We start from the raw sequence: 13936 nt of genomic DNA, 5'->3' as shown, positions 1-13936 counted from the left end.
GAGGGAGGTCTGGGCCTCCCTTCTGAAGCTGCTGCCCCCGCGACCCGACCCCGGATAGGCGGAAGAAAATGGATGGATGGATGGATGGATGGATGGATAGCTCAGAAACCCAAGCAACTGCCTGACATCTCCAACTGTCTTGGGCTTGCGGTGTTTCAGGACCTGCACAGCCTCAAGGCCCTTCGGGTCTATTCTTATGCCCTCTGATGACGCCAGCCGACCCACATTTCGAACTTCCTTGCAGAAAAGCTCACACTTCTCCAGTTTCAATTTTACACCATGGCATTGACGCAAGACTCCCACATGTTCTTCAAATGGCGTGGAGAAACACAGCACATCGTCCAGATAGGGAATGCAACACTCGTATCAGAATTGGTGGAGGAACGGACCCAGGGTGCAGGCATGTTTCAAAAGGTGCAAAAAAGGATTTATTTAAATAACAAAAGAGGGCTGATGGCAGCAAACTTACAATTTCACGGAGGGAACGCTCAGGCAGAGGATCAAGGAACAGAGCAGGAGACTCACAGAAACACAATGAACCGACAATAAGACTGAGATAGGACAGGGCTTAAATACACTGAAAACTAATGACTACACAGAAAACACCTGAGGGGAAACACAAGGGTGATAATCAAGGTAATGTGGGGCAGCTGGGCAGAGACACACTGGGGAAACATAGAAACACTAGGAAAACCAAGGTGAAAACTGACAAACCATGACAACTCATCCCTGAGGGTGTTGAGCATTTCCTCCATACTCCTCTGGAATGCTGCTGGGGTGTTTGATAGGCCGAATGGTATTCTGACCCATCCATCTTACCCCCATGGAGTGGTGAATGCAGTGGTGTCTCGATCTCTCAGCAATAAAGCCTTGGTGGTAGGCCTTACCCTGGTCAAGGATCGAGAACCAACTGTATACCCCCAGAGATTCGGTCAGATCTTGGATGAGGGGGAGGGGTTGTCTGTCCGGCACAGTCTTTGAATTAAGGAGTCGGTGGTAGTCAATACAGAGATGTAAAGACCCATCTTTCTTCCTTACACAAATCACCGGGGCTGCATATGGTGACTGCGATTTCACTATCCAGCCTTTCACCAACAGTTCTTGGATGTGTYCTTTGACCTCCCTGTAAAGTGGTTTCGGGATTGATGCATAGGCCTTCTGCACTGATGTCTCATCTTTCAGTCTGATGTCCATCTGCAATGAAGGCATGCAGCCAATATCATCTGAGTCACCCGTAAATGCATCACACTCCTCAGTTAAGTTTGGTTACCACCTGTCGTTGCTCGAGACTCAAGTGACTGGTGTCGACTTGGGGTAACCAGGACTCAGTGACTGGGATTCGGGGGTTGTAGATGTTGTTAATGTGCGATGCAATTGCTTTTGTTGGCTGAGGTCCAGTGTGTGTTGGTTCTGCTGTACCTGCGTCAAGGATTTTGGCCACGTTGTATTGTGCCAAGGGGGGTTCTTTTGGGTATAGTGATTTCGTGATCTGAATGATTGGAAACCGGCACTTTGACATGGGGTTGACGGGCCTTCCTGATTTCCATGAGGCACAGTTCCCGCAGAGGTCTGACAAGGTAGTTGGGACTGTGTATGGCCGCCCACTCACGATCAATCATGCTGATGTGTGAGCCAGTGTCGAGCAGGGCTGTTACTGGGTAGTCACTGATGATTTGGTAGATAACTTGGTGTGAGGTCTACTGGTTGGGACTGGGGTTCTGGGCTGGTCTCTGACAGTCCCTCGGCAGCAACCACCTCCCGTTTAACTGGTTCTTGGTGTGTTAGAGGCACCCGACAGCTCTATGTCCAGCTTCTCCACATGAAAAACAGTGACTGCATTCCTGCACATTCTGTTTGGTGCATTTAGGGCAGCGAGCAGTCCCACCTTTTCCATGGTTTGGGTGGTAACTGGGCCTAGAGTGGGGAAATTGGTTGAGTGATGGTTGAGGGGAAAAGTGTCACCTGTGGAGCTGGTGTTTGGGCTACAGGTAACATGGGAGCCATATCTCTTTGGTGGGGTGACTGTTGGTCAAGCAGAGTAGTTACTAGATGTCTGAGTGTTTCCACCTGGGCACTCAGTTGCTGTATGGCCTGAGAGTTATCATTATCTGCCTCATTCTGGCTTGGTTTGACTTTACTCTGACAGTTTTTAGTCTCTATCTTTGGGCAATGGGTAGAGGGTGCCTTCTGGCGAGGAGGCTGACCTAGTCTACATTGATGCTCATTCTCGTCAGTGATTGTTTTTGTCACTTGTCTGAGGATTTCTTCATCTGTTACTTGACCATTGGATATAAGTGGACTGAGTCTTTGTCGAAGATCTGCATGCTTCGGCCCTAATCCTTGGTATATGGCATGAAGAAAGACTTCCTGAATTGTCCTTGGATCATAGGCGATGTCGTCACTGGCCTGTCTTGACTGGAATATTAGTTTTTGTTTTAGGCCAATCATTTGGTACAGGAACTGCTAGGGGGACTCCTGTCTGCCTTGCACACGAGTTCTTGAAACATTTCAGTGCTTGTTTTCTCACCGAGATGGGCACAGAGGAAGCCTTTTCGCTGTGCAACCATAATTTCTTCTTTGTTTATTAGCATTACTTTAAAGGTGCCTGGTTTCACAGTTTTCAGCACACCACGGACTAACTCCACCTCCGTGAAACCCTCTTTTATTCCCACATCAATCTGTCTGGTAATGTTGTTATAACTTATCTCAGAGCACTGGTCCCCAATTTGCACACCATGTACATTAAATTCACGGAGCTGTAAGTAAGGGAGTTCTGCCAGTGCCACCACCCTCTCTGGAATCATTTCGTGTGGCGTGAAGCTTGGGGCTGACCCAGCTTGAACCCTTGGGAGTGAAGATGGTAAGGGAGAAGCAGCTGGTGCTGGGACAGCAACTTTGCACTGCCGTAGCCTGTTACCCAGCTCCTCATAAGCCTTTTTCTGATCCTCCACTGACTGGGTACTTGGGTTGACTTGAGTGTTGTGGTGTGAGGGTGTCAGTGTGGTATTGTTGTTGAGATGTACAGGTGATTGTGTAGTGTCTGCTTTGTTCTAGATTGAAATGGTGTTGGTGGCAGCACATATAAACATTAGCATCATCATTTGCAATAACAGGTACAGCAACAGAGATAATGGTTTCAATTTATTTGTGTAACAAATCATCCAACACCAACAATCGACTAATACCTTCATCTTCCAGTGCCAAAAGTGTGTCTGATTGCAAGTAAGTGATCACATAGTCTATGCAGCTTTCCTCATCACTCTGGTCCAGTTGAATGGGGTCTTCGCTCTCAGCTGTGATGTCAGCTGCAACATGGTAGATGTCTGTACTTGACAGTTTGAACAGGCTTCTTCTGAACCTCCAAACAAGTTCTCTACTAACCGATGACATAATGTGTGTAACAGCGTCCGTCTTCTGATGTATTGTAGTGTGTGAATTTAGCGAAAGGACTCTGCAGTGTCCCTTCTGGTAGCTGTGTGATGAATCCTCTCACTCGGCTCAGCAGCTTGACTCTCCAGCAACTTGCATCTACAGGTTCCCTGGCTCAGCAGTGCGGCTCCCCGGCGACATGAAAATCGTTCTCTTTGATCCCTCCGTCTGAACACCCACTGGCTGACCTCTGGTCTGTAGCTTGGCACTGTCGTCTTTTGGTTCTGTTATCACTGGATCTGCTCCTCGGTGTGCATGCAGAGGGGATATCCCGGACGAGCCCCCAAAATCTGTTACGGGTCTCAAAAAAACTTGAGTGCCACATAAACAAAAATGTTGGTGGTTCGAGCCGCTCACTTGCCTGACCTGGAAAACACAAGTAGAAACTCAGGAAAGATGGAGACAGGACCACACACTTCTTTTCCCAGATGTCCTCTGACACGAGAGTGGGGTGTCGCAGTCTAAATGGTCCGGGCGCAACTGTGTGCATCCGTTCCACCCTCCCCTACCTGTATTGAGCCCACTTAATGGAAAAAAATTATCTTGGTTCCCCAAAACATATATTTAAATATACACCTGTGATGGCAGTCTCTTATTCAGAAAATAACATACCAAATGTACATTTCTGAGGTGCCACACTGCTCAATTCTAAATTTAGATAGTGTAAATCTGCACATCATTTGATGAAATTAGTAAAACCCCTAAAGTACAAAGGAGAAATTTAGGGCCGCAATTAGTGCATTTGCACTTTAGGGGACTAGTGCCCGTCACTGCTAACTGACTTAAAAAAATGTACAAAGAAAACAAACTAAACTATAATGAAAAATCCCAAACTATTATAACAATGCTTCAGACCTTTAGCAGTCGCTTTCTTCTGAAAGAGCCATTATTCTGGCTTGTAACAGAGGACCAATCTTCTTTGGGTTAACCTACCAGGGAAAATTAAGCTACATTCACAAGGAATGCATTTTGAGCATCCAAAATGCACTTGACGCGTGCATTTGGCTGCTTGTGTTCTTTCAGATCAGACACTTTCGGTTTGGGAAGAGCCTCTGTTGTTTTCCTCTGCCGGTCTCTGTTTAATGGTAGATGAAATTAAGAAAGGGACTTTTCTTTATTTACTGAGAGTAAGTAAACATCACACTAACCAGATAATTAATTCACCAGATAATCCAGAAGCGGTCTGTTTGGTGAGTTTCAAATTCCAGGAGCTGCGAGCTGACGAGGCTCGCTTTCAGAACTATTTTTGTCCCGAGCTCAATTTAACACTGTGGTCAGTTTAACAAGCAGCTGACCCACATCAGTGCTGATATCTCCAGCCAGAACACCAAATACAGATGGTCAATTTCAGCTAAAGGGCTCCTGTCCGTCTGTTACTGAACAACATTCAGGAAATGGTCACGTGGAAAAATGCACCGCTATGTCACAGAGCAGAGTGTCTCTGATTGTTTGATGAGGCGCATCTAGCAGCAAAAGTTCAGATTTTTGAACTTGAGCGTTGGCTGCTTTGGATGCGCCGCATGCACATCAAATGCCCAAACCATGCATTCCACTTCAAAACGCACCAAGCTAAATGCGCTAGATGCACCGCAAGAACCTTAGACGCACATCCACCATAGACTGCATGTAAACCTGATGCTCCTGCTGCTCAATATGCGTTGTGTGAACCAGCATTACAGATGCCCCAAAAGACATACCTGCTTGGATCATTCCGATGCACAAACTCCTGGCAACTCAAGAATAATTCATTTTTTATTATATAAAGTAGGGAATAAGTAAGAATAAAAAGGACAACAAAAACAGTAAGACCTTGATTGAAACCCTGTAGACTTGAGATTTTGCTTAAAAACCCAAATTAAACATTGAGTGGACCTGGGAAACTAAAAATGGTGTACTAAATCAAACTCAGTCATTAAACAGTTCTTTAGATTTATTTTGTCTTGTTTTAAAAATATTGTTGCAAAACATTTCAATACTAACACAATATTTCCAGCATACTTTCTGAAAAAATGTTAGCCAGTATAAATACTAGGAGACCAAAACAATTTAGCATMTGTATACCTGAAAAACAAAATTTTATATCCACAGATGCTTTGCTGCGTCAATTGAAGGATCTGGGGTTGGATCAGTTCTACAGAGAGAAGCTCTCACTCAGCAGGATACTTCAGATCAGCGAGAAGACCATCAATGAAGAACCTGTCAAGAATAAATCAGATCTTCCATGGTATCTTCTAAAGAAACTGATGATGACAAATGTGACAGCTAGAAATGTGAAATRTGTATCTGAATCAGAAAMTATWGATTCAGATTCAGAAGATGAGTCTGMAAATTCAAAYACAGACATGTTAAATTCTCTTGATATAATCACTGCTCTCTTTCTGTGTTCTGATAGTTTTGTTCAGCAAGAATTGTCTCTAAAAATGTCCATGTGTCAGTTCTCTGTGCCTCTGCTGCTTCCCAATTGTGACACAAACCAGTGCACACTGATGCTGTGGGCCATGAGAGACATTGTTAAAAAGTACAGACCTCTGTCTCTCTCAGAGTCCAAAGGATTCAGAGAAGAAAGAATCGTTCTTTCTGAACTTCCAATGGTCTCCTTTGTCAGACTGGGTGAGTGCTCCTTKTCCAAATCAGAGATCCTGAATAAACTCCTCAGTACTCCTCAGCAGTACCATGACACCTTTGTTCACCACAACATGGAGTGTGGAGAAGCTCCAAAARTAATCTCCAATGGACTGACTGAAATCAGYTGGTACCTTCCCTGTGGAAKTRAAAACATGRACATCTTCAGTGAASCAGTGGCTGTAGCTAACCTTCATGGTGACATTGCTTCATTTAACACACAAACMTCTTTTTTGTGTCAAACATCTGCAGCAGTTTTTGTGTTCTTTGACCAGCTGGACCCTGAATGTGAACTGCTGACTAACAAAAACCACAAAGCTCAGATCTTCTTGGTGGGAAACCAGCAAAGTAAGAACTTCAGTTTAGATGCTGTAAAGAAAGTACAAAACAAGTTGAGCTTAAACAAAAACAATATAATTATAAAGAAAAAAACAACTGATGCAGATTTTGTCAAACGTTTGAGAAAAACTGTCAATGAGGTAGTTAACAACCCACAGATCAAAATGTCAATAGAAAAGATGGCTGATGTTGCTCATGATCTGGGAATATTAGTTGATGAAGACTCTTCAGAGTGCCAAGCTGGAAAGAAAAATGCAGACATCATCACTGAAGACATTAAAGACACACTGAAATTCAAAGAAGATCAGCTTCCACTACAAGGTGAAACATGGAAAGAACTGACTTGTTTAGAGAAAGAAGAGTGTCAGCTTCAAAAAGTTGGTTCTAACAACATAGAAACTTACAAAAGTAAACTTCAAAAAGAGAAAGAAGAACTACGAAAAAAACAAAACAGCTATGCAATGTCAAATGCCATGAAACATTTTATCANGATCAAAATGTCAATAGAAAAGATGGCTGATGTTGCTCATGATCTGGGAATATTAGTTGATGAAAACTCTTCAGAGTGCCAAGCTGGAAAGAAAAATGCAGACATCATCACTGAAGACATTAAAGACATACTGAAATACAAAGAAGATCAGCTTCCACTACAAGGTGAAACATGGAAAGAACTAACTTATTTAGAGAAAGAAGAGTGTCAGCTTCAAAAAGTTGGTTCTAAAAACACAGAAACTTACAAAAGTAAACTTCAAAAAGAGAAAGAAGAACTACGAAAAAAACAAAACAGCTATGCAATGTCAAATGCCATGAAACATTTTATCAGAGCCATATCCAGCACAGGAGCAGAGAGGTGTTATTTTCTGAAATGGATGCAGATGAACCTTGATAATCTGTCAAATAAAAAACTGTCTGGACTCAGAGARCTCTATAAAGAAAAAKGYMARGRTYCTSAGAACAAAGAGGAGATCAAAGAAATTGATAAACAACTTTCCAGCAGCTCACTGGGAWCTGAACACTTCTTCCGTGAAATGGGTCAGATCTATGAAGCTTCTCTGTTCCTTCCAGAAACAGACCCATCACGTCAACAGCTGCRACATCTGCCCAGACTCTGTGCTCAGTTGTTRTTGGATGGATTTCCTCTTGAGCTTGTAGATGGAGATGCATCCAACATTCCTCTCAGATGGGTGAGTGATGTTCTCTCTCAGCTCAATGACTTGGTGTCTCCAAACAACAAGATCCTGGTAGCAACAGTTCTTGGATTTCAGAGCACAGGAAAGTCCACTCTCCTTAACACCATGTTTGGAGTTCAGTTTGCAGTCAGCACTGGTCGATACACTCGAGGTGCCTTCATGCTGCTCATCAAAGTCAATGAAGACGTCAAGAAAACTCTCAACTGTGACTTCATGATGATCGTCGACACTGAAGGTCTAAAGTCACCAGAACTGGCACAACTGGACAACAGTTATGAACATGACAATGAGCTTGCAACACTTGTTGTTGGGCTGAGTGACATCACCATCATYAATATTGCAATGGAGAATTCAACAGAGATGAAGGACATCCTGCAGATAGTGGTGCATGCTTTCCTCAGGATGAAGGAAGTTGGTAAAAAACCTAAATGTCAGTTTGTTCATCAGAACGTTTCAGATGTTTCAGCTCATGAGAAGAACCTCAGAGACAGACAGCTGTTCCTAMAACAGYTGAATGAGATGACCCAGGCAGCAGCTAAAATGGAGAAGARAGARAMRAACAAGAACTTCACTGATGTGATGGAGTACAATCCAGATACTGGGAACWGCTACATTCCTGGACTCTGGTATGGAAACCCACCAATGGCACCAGTYAATGCAGGATACAGTGAGGCTGTGTATGAGCTCAAGAAAAACATCATCCAACAGCTGAAAAACTGTGAGTCAACTTCTAATAAMATCCTRGAGYTYMGARAGTGGATGAWCAGCCTGTGGACTGCAGTCAAACATGAAAACTTCATCTTCAGCTTCAGAAACAGCCTGRTAGCTGATGCTTACAKGAAGCTCTGTTCARAGTTCAACMARTGGGAGTGGGAGTTCAAAAAAGCAATGTACATCTGGGTTATCAATGTAGAAACAAGGATTTCTAATTTTGGTAYATTTGCTGCAAAWTCTGAACTATCTGACCWCAGAGAATTTATYAGTCAGTTGAAAAGTGAAGCAGYCACAGAGCTGACTGAATGGGAGACAAAACTGCTGAATTATCTAGAAGACTACTTCAAGCAGACAGTGGGTTATGTTCAATTGGTTGTGGGATACAAAGAGGAATTTTCAATCAATATAAAGAGTCTTCGACGACAAGAAGAAAGTTCTGTTATTAACCAGCTCACTGTAGCTGCTGACAACAAACAGGGAATGAAAGAATTTCACAAGATCATAGAGAATCACASAAAAGAAATAGAAAAATCAGTTTGTTCATTAATTGATGAATGCAGGAATAAAAAAGTTCAAATGACARATTCAGAGCTGAACAAAGAGTTTGACAAAATGTGGACTAAAACACTGAAYACCCTGCCTTTCACTGCTCAGAAACCTTCAGATGTCTTCTCCTGTGTGTTTTATCATTTGMGATYAAATCTGTCACAGAAGGGGAGTTATGCATCTGAACTGTTGAGTAAAAAAAGCCTCAAGGACTGTGGGTTGCAGCCTTTCAAAWACACAGGCAAAGAACTTATTGAAAAACCGTACAAAGAAAATGGACGGTTCAACGTAAACGATCCTGTAAAAACAAGGCAACAGTTTGCTGACATCATCATAAACACCTGTAGAGACTCAGTGTTTGATAAAAAGAACAGAAAAAACAATTATCATAAAACTTACATCCAGGAGATCCTTCATATCATTGATGAAAAGCTGAAAAATGCTGATGTTGGATTAGATATTGAGTTTGAAGTTTCTCTAAAACAACACATCTGTGGATTTGCAGCCAGACAGTTCCAGAAAATTCATGAAGATTTCATAAAAGAAAATGATCCCTACAGCTATCTGCAGAAAGACAAGGAGAAATTTTGTGCAGATTTTAAAGATCTCTTCCATGAGCAGGACCAGTGCCAGAAGAAAGCTGAAGAATTCACCAACAAATGTCTGAAACCTGCAGTTGAAGACTTTGTCAATCGATCTCTGGGTCTTAATTTAGTTGATGAAATGTTGAAAAGAGAGGAGTTCAGCACACGGATGAACTTCCAGTATGAGATTTTACTGGATYTACTTTCAAGAAACGACTTTACCTTGTTTCAGAAGTACAGTCATTCATATGAAAGTTATGTAAAATCCTGGATATCTGACAGAATAAAGGATCATTTCTCTGAAGTCTTCAGAAGTGAGTTTGAGGACAGACATGTTCAGATGAGCATTGACAACATAAATGAAGCCATCAAAACAGCTAAAGCAAAAACAACAGAGAGTGTGAAGACATTTGTTGAAAATATCTGCAGAGAACTTGGTGATAAAATGGTGATTTCCCAGGATGCTCTTRGTGCCTTCATGATCCTGAACAATGCTAACCAGGAACAGTTTGTTCACTGGCTCACAGAGTCTGTGAAGGACATGAAAGAAACTCTGAGAGAGAAGTTTAAAAACACAACCTTTGAAACTAAACTCCAACATCTTCACATTAACCCTAACAATGAACTTTTCATCAGAGTGATTGGTTGTGGCAAACTATGTCCGTTCTGTAGAGTTCCCTGTGATGCAGGAGGAAAAGACCACACTGAACACTTTGCTTCACTGCATCGACCATGGGGGATTGGTGGGACCAGATGGCAWGGCTCGCAGAAACTTGTCACTGACATTTGTTCTTCCTCTGTGATCAGTAGCCGCTGCTTTCACTGTAGTGAAACAGGGGATGAACTCCATTCTTACAAGGATTACAGGAAAATATATCCAGACTGGGATATTCGTCCAGATGTGAGTCTTCAGGCTTCAGATTACTGGAAATATGTGATGACAAAGTTCAACAAGGAGTTTGCTGCAGCATGTTGTGCAGAGCCTGCTGACATTCCTGATTCATGGAAAAATAYTGCAGAAAAACAAGCAAAAGAAAGTCTCAAGGAATCATTTAGTATTAAGTAAAACTATCATTATCCATTATTTTCTGAAATCAACTGATTCTGTCTCTTCTATGTTTTTATAACAGGATCAATTGGGTAGAAAATGGTGGGTGAATATCCCTTAAACTAATTTAAATGGTTAAGTTTTACTACAGTTAACACAGACCATTACTACTAAAACTAATAAGTGTATGACTGCAACTCAAAGTTAATTTTTTGTCTGTAAATGRTTGACTTGAAACATTTCACATGTACAACATATCTGCTGGAAATYATTTAATTTGTGCCTTCTTATAATGAATAAAATAAAACATTTTTCAGCCATGCTTACATTTTGTCAAAAGGATGTGGAGAATGATTTACTCTGTTATTGACATTTTATGTCAAATAATAAAYTGTAGTGTTCTCGTGCAGGGTGTAGCAACTCTGACTAAACACCGAGTTAAATCACAGCGAATGATGAGAGGGAGGCGTGCAGTAAGGTTGACCATTTACTGTTTGACTTCCTCATATACATGCTGCAGTGAAAACTGAAAGCAAAATTAACACAAAACAATACAACACTTAGTTATGTGTCTTTTAACAAACCTTATGGGACATTAATTTAGCCTAATGACAATGCAACATTACAAAACATCTTAAACCTAATTAAGAGCTCTGTAGTAAACTGATGTAAGGAACTTACACTTCTTATAACAAGGTTATAAGTTAAATTATTTAGCAAGGATCTTTCTTATTTTCTGTGAATTTTTCTTCTGTACAAGATGAATGACACCAGACACAATAAGTGATGTTACCAGTAGATTTTAGTTTGATCTAAAAATACACAATCATTTATTTTACACAATCAACAAAATCACTACAGTACACTTAATTGTGAGCAATCAATTTCCTATAAATCTTTAAAAATCAATAACAATCCAGATCGTGTCCGAACTTAATTGTTCATCAATTCAGCTCTTAAAATATACAGCAAATGTCAAGCGTAGATGTGGAATACCAGACATTTGAGGCTAATAACATTGGCAAGGCAGGTTGTTTAAAGATAAAGGAGGAAAATAAAATATTAGTATTTCTACTTGTTTTCTTAAATAAATGTGGGAAACCAGGAAGGCACGTGTCTCTGCGTTGACCTCAGCCAGACAGCGATGCTCGTAACAGCTGGCCATTACCTTTTTGATGAGATCAGCCACCTTTCCAAGTATTCGGCAGGTCTCTCAAGTCAGTAAAGAAAATCTGTCAGATTCCCTTTTAGCTGCTAGACACTCCAGGCRTGTTAAACWTCAGCATCTGCATACATTCGCATCCGCCACACAGGAGAGAGGCGAAGCTCACTGGATCCCGCTCCAAAATAAAAGTTGCTTCTTGAAGCTTTAAGCTTCGTATTATGGGTCACACCAAGCGTTGGTGTGTCCTGCGGCTGTAAAATTCGTCCTTTAAYTTCTGGACAAATTTCTTAGCCCAAAATGCTGCTCTCAGAGGAGTAGAGCTGTGTAGTGTTGTGGGCGGAAGGGACAGACAGCAGGCACAATTTGTGGCAATGGCCGCTGCCACCGGACTGCCAGAGGCTGCCACCTGAAATGCCTGCCACTCACTGCCACTAGGTGCCAGTAGCCGCCACGGACTACCACAGGTTGCCACTGGGTGCCAGAGGCTGCCACTGGGCGCCATTGACGGCCACAAGGTGCAAAAGGCTGCCAGACCATCTTCCACAACCGCTGCTGCTGTTTTGGAGGAAGCCATTGCCGATTTTCAGCAAAACGAGTCATCATAAATATTAGATATTCTTCATAGATGATTTTTTGATGATGTTATTATTTAATAAATGGTGAAAGACCTGTAATTTAAAGTGCCTGAATTTACTTGAAATAAAGTCTTTCACGTTCAAAAGCATGATGAACATTTTAAAATGTATTTTTTTAGAGACGAGTAATGTCAATCAATCAATCACCTTTATTTAACCAGGTAGAGCCCGTTGAGATTGAGATCTCTTTTACAAGGGTGACCTGGTCAAGTGGTCATCAGCACACGTCACATAGTAATTGACAAAAACATTTTACATTGAACCAAAAAGAAAATAAGGAAAAAGAAAAAAACTACAATCACAATAAATAGATGTTGACAGTTCAGAACCATCTGGATAAGGCAGAATTCTATAGGTATTTAAAATATTTGGTAGACCTGAAAAGAAATTTAGGTGAGCAAAAATAAATCGATGAATAAAAACAGACAGACATCATTTGAGTAAATACAGTTAAAAAAACTAACAGTGACATGTATAATGGATAAGTAATGTTTAGAAACATCTGCAATGGTCAAGTTTTTTGATGATGTTCTCTATTACAGTTGACATGAAGGATCTAGGAGGGATGAGTGTTGACAGTTTCAGATCTGTCTGTAAGTTGTTCCAGGCTGAGGGGGCTGCGAAGCTGAATGCTCTTTTTCCTAGTTCAGTTCTGAAAAGAGGAACTGATAGGAGGACTAGGTTGTTAGAGCGCAAGGAGTAATGACTATCAGGGCCGGATTAACACTTCGCTGGACCCTGGGCAACAATATTCAAGGGCCCCATCATCACGACTCCAGGATTACCAGTCTGGTAAATACAGAGTAAATTATTGCCATGTATAGTAAAAATACTCAATACTTCAAATTCTAAGCGTATTTTAATGTACAAATGCTCATAGAACTACAAATACACTGTCATTTTGTCAAGGACACTCCTTCACATGATGCTATAAAAACAAAACACATCATTATAATCTGGTAAACATGACCCACTACATTGAGATCGAGGGAAGTGTCCTCCATTTTCACAAAAGCAACACTTGACATTACACAACCCTCTCAGTCACCTGACCTGCCTCATGTGGACTGACCAATGAGGAGAAGATCTCAACTCACGTTCACAGTGACAGGCAGCCTCTGTGCAGCACAAGAGCTCCAGCAGACAGTTTAACAAAAGCAGGAGAAAACCAGACATTTTGCTGGTGCCTTCATTCAAGGTGTAACCATCATCTCAAAAGAGAGGGGGACACATTTTTTAGAGGTCTATTGAGTGATTTATCATCCTCTCTTATTAAATCACACCTCTCCTAAGTGGCTAAAACACATACAAATACTAACAGCCACAGTACATTTCCACTGACTGACTTTAGTTCTTTAAACTATTTACTAACAAAATCTAAAGTTTTAGCAGCCAAAGTATAGCCAGATGGAAAACACCATTACTGTAAGCAAACACAGACTTGAATAAGAACACTACCCATCCTGTCCACTGGTGTCTGTGACAACATGGAGGAGCAGAAACAGACCTAACAGACAACAGCTCACAGCAAACATAGAAACTAATAAACAGCAATCTGAATTGAATCTGTTTCACAAATTATCTGGCATGTTTCAAATTAATAATTATGTTAATTTCATTCAACAATCATGTAAAACAGCAGATTTGTACCAAAATATATATAA

At 41.3% G+C, this 13936-nt stretch overlaps 2 protein-coding genes across 2 annotated transcripts in view; both read left to right on the top strand.

The window, feature by feature from the left end:
- Positions 1 to 6866, top strand: part of LOC106534027 (up-regulator of cell proliferation) — a gene marked incomplete at its 3' end in the record, with an annotated part of 9891 nt that extends 3025 nt beyond the window's left edge. Inside the window, exon 2 of the mRNA XM_014030529.1 lies at positions 5518 to 6866. Within this exon, the coding sequence (XP_013885983.1) occupies positions 5518 to 6866 (1349 nt within the window). The remainder of the gene's footprint in view (positions 1 to 5517) is intronic.
- Positions 6867 to 6889: 23 nt separating this feature from the next.
- Positions 6890 to 10728, top strand: LOC106534031 (interferon-induced very large GTPase 1-like). The gene has a single exon (XM_014030532.1). It carries the CDS (start codon positions 6903 to 6905, stop codon positions 10488 to 10490), a length of 3588 nt encoding a protein of 1195 aa, XP_013885986.1. The 5' UTR covers positions 6890 to 6902; the 3' UTR covers positions 10491 to 10728.
- Positions 10729 to 13936: the final 3208 nt, after the last annotated feature.

This window comes from Austrofundulus limnaeus, unplaced genomic scaffold (genome assembly GCF_001266775.1).
Source record: "Austrofundulus limnaeus strain Quisiro unplaced genomic scaffold, Austrofundulus_limnaeus-1.0 Scaffold1077, whole genome shotgun sequence".
Taxonomy (NCBI): domain Eukaryota; kingdom Metazoa; phylum Chordata; class Actinopteri; order Cyprinodontiformes; family Rivulidae; genus Austrofundulus; species Austrofundulus limnaeus.
Note: the sequence above shows the minus strand (reverse complement) of the source record. Positions and strands in the feature narration are given on the sequence as shown.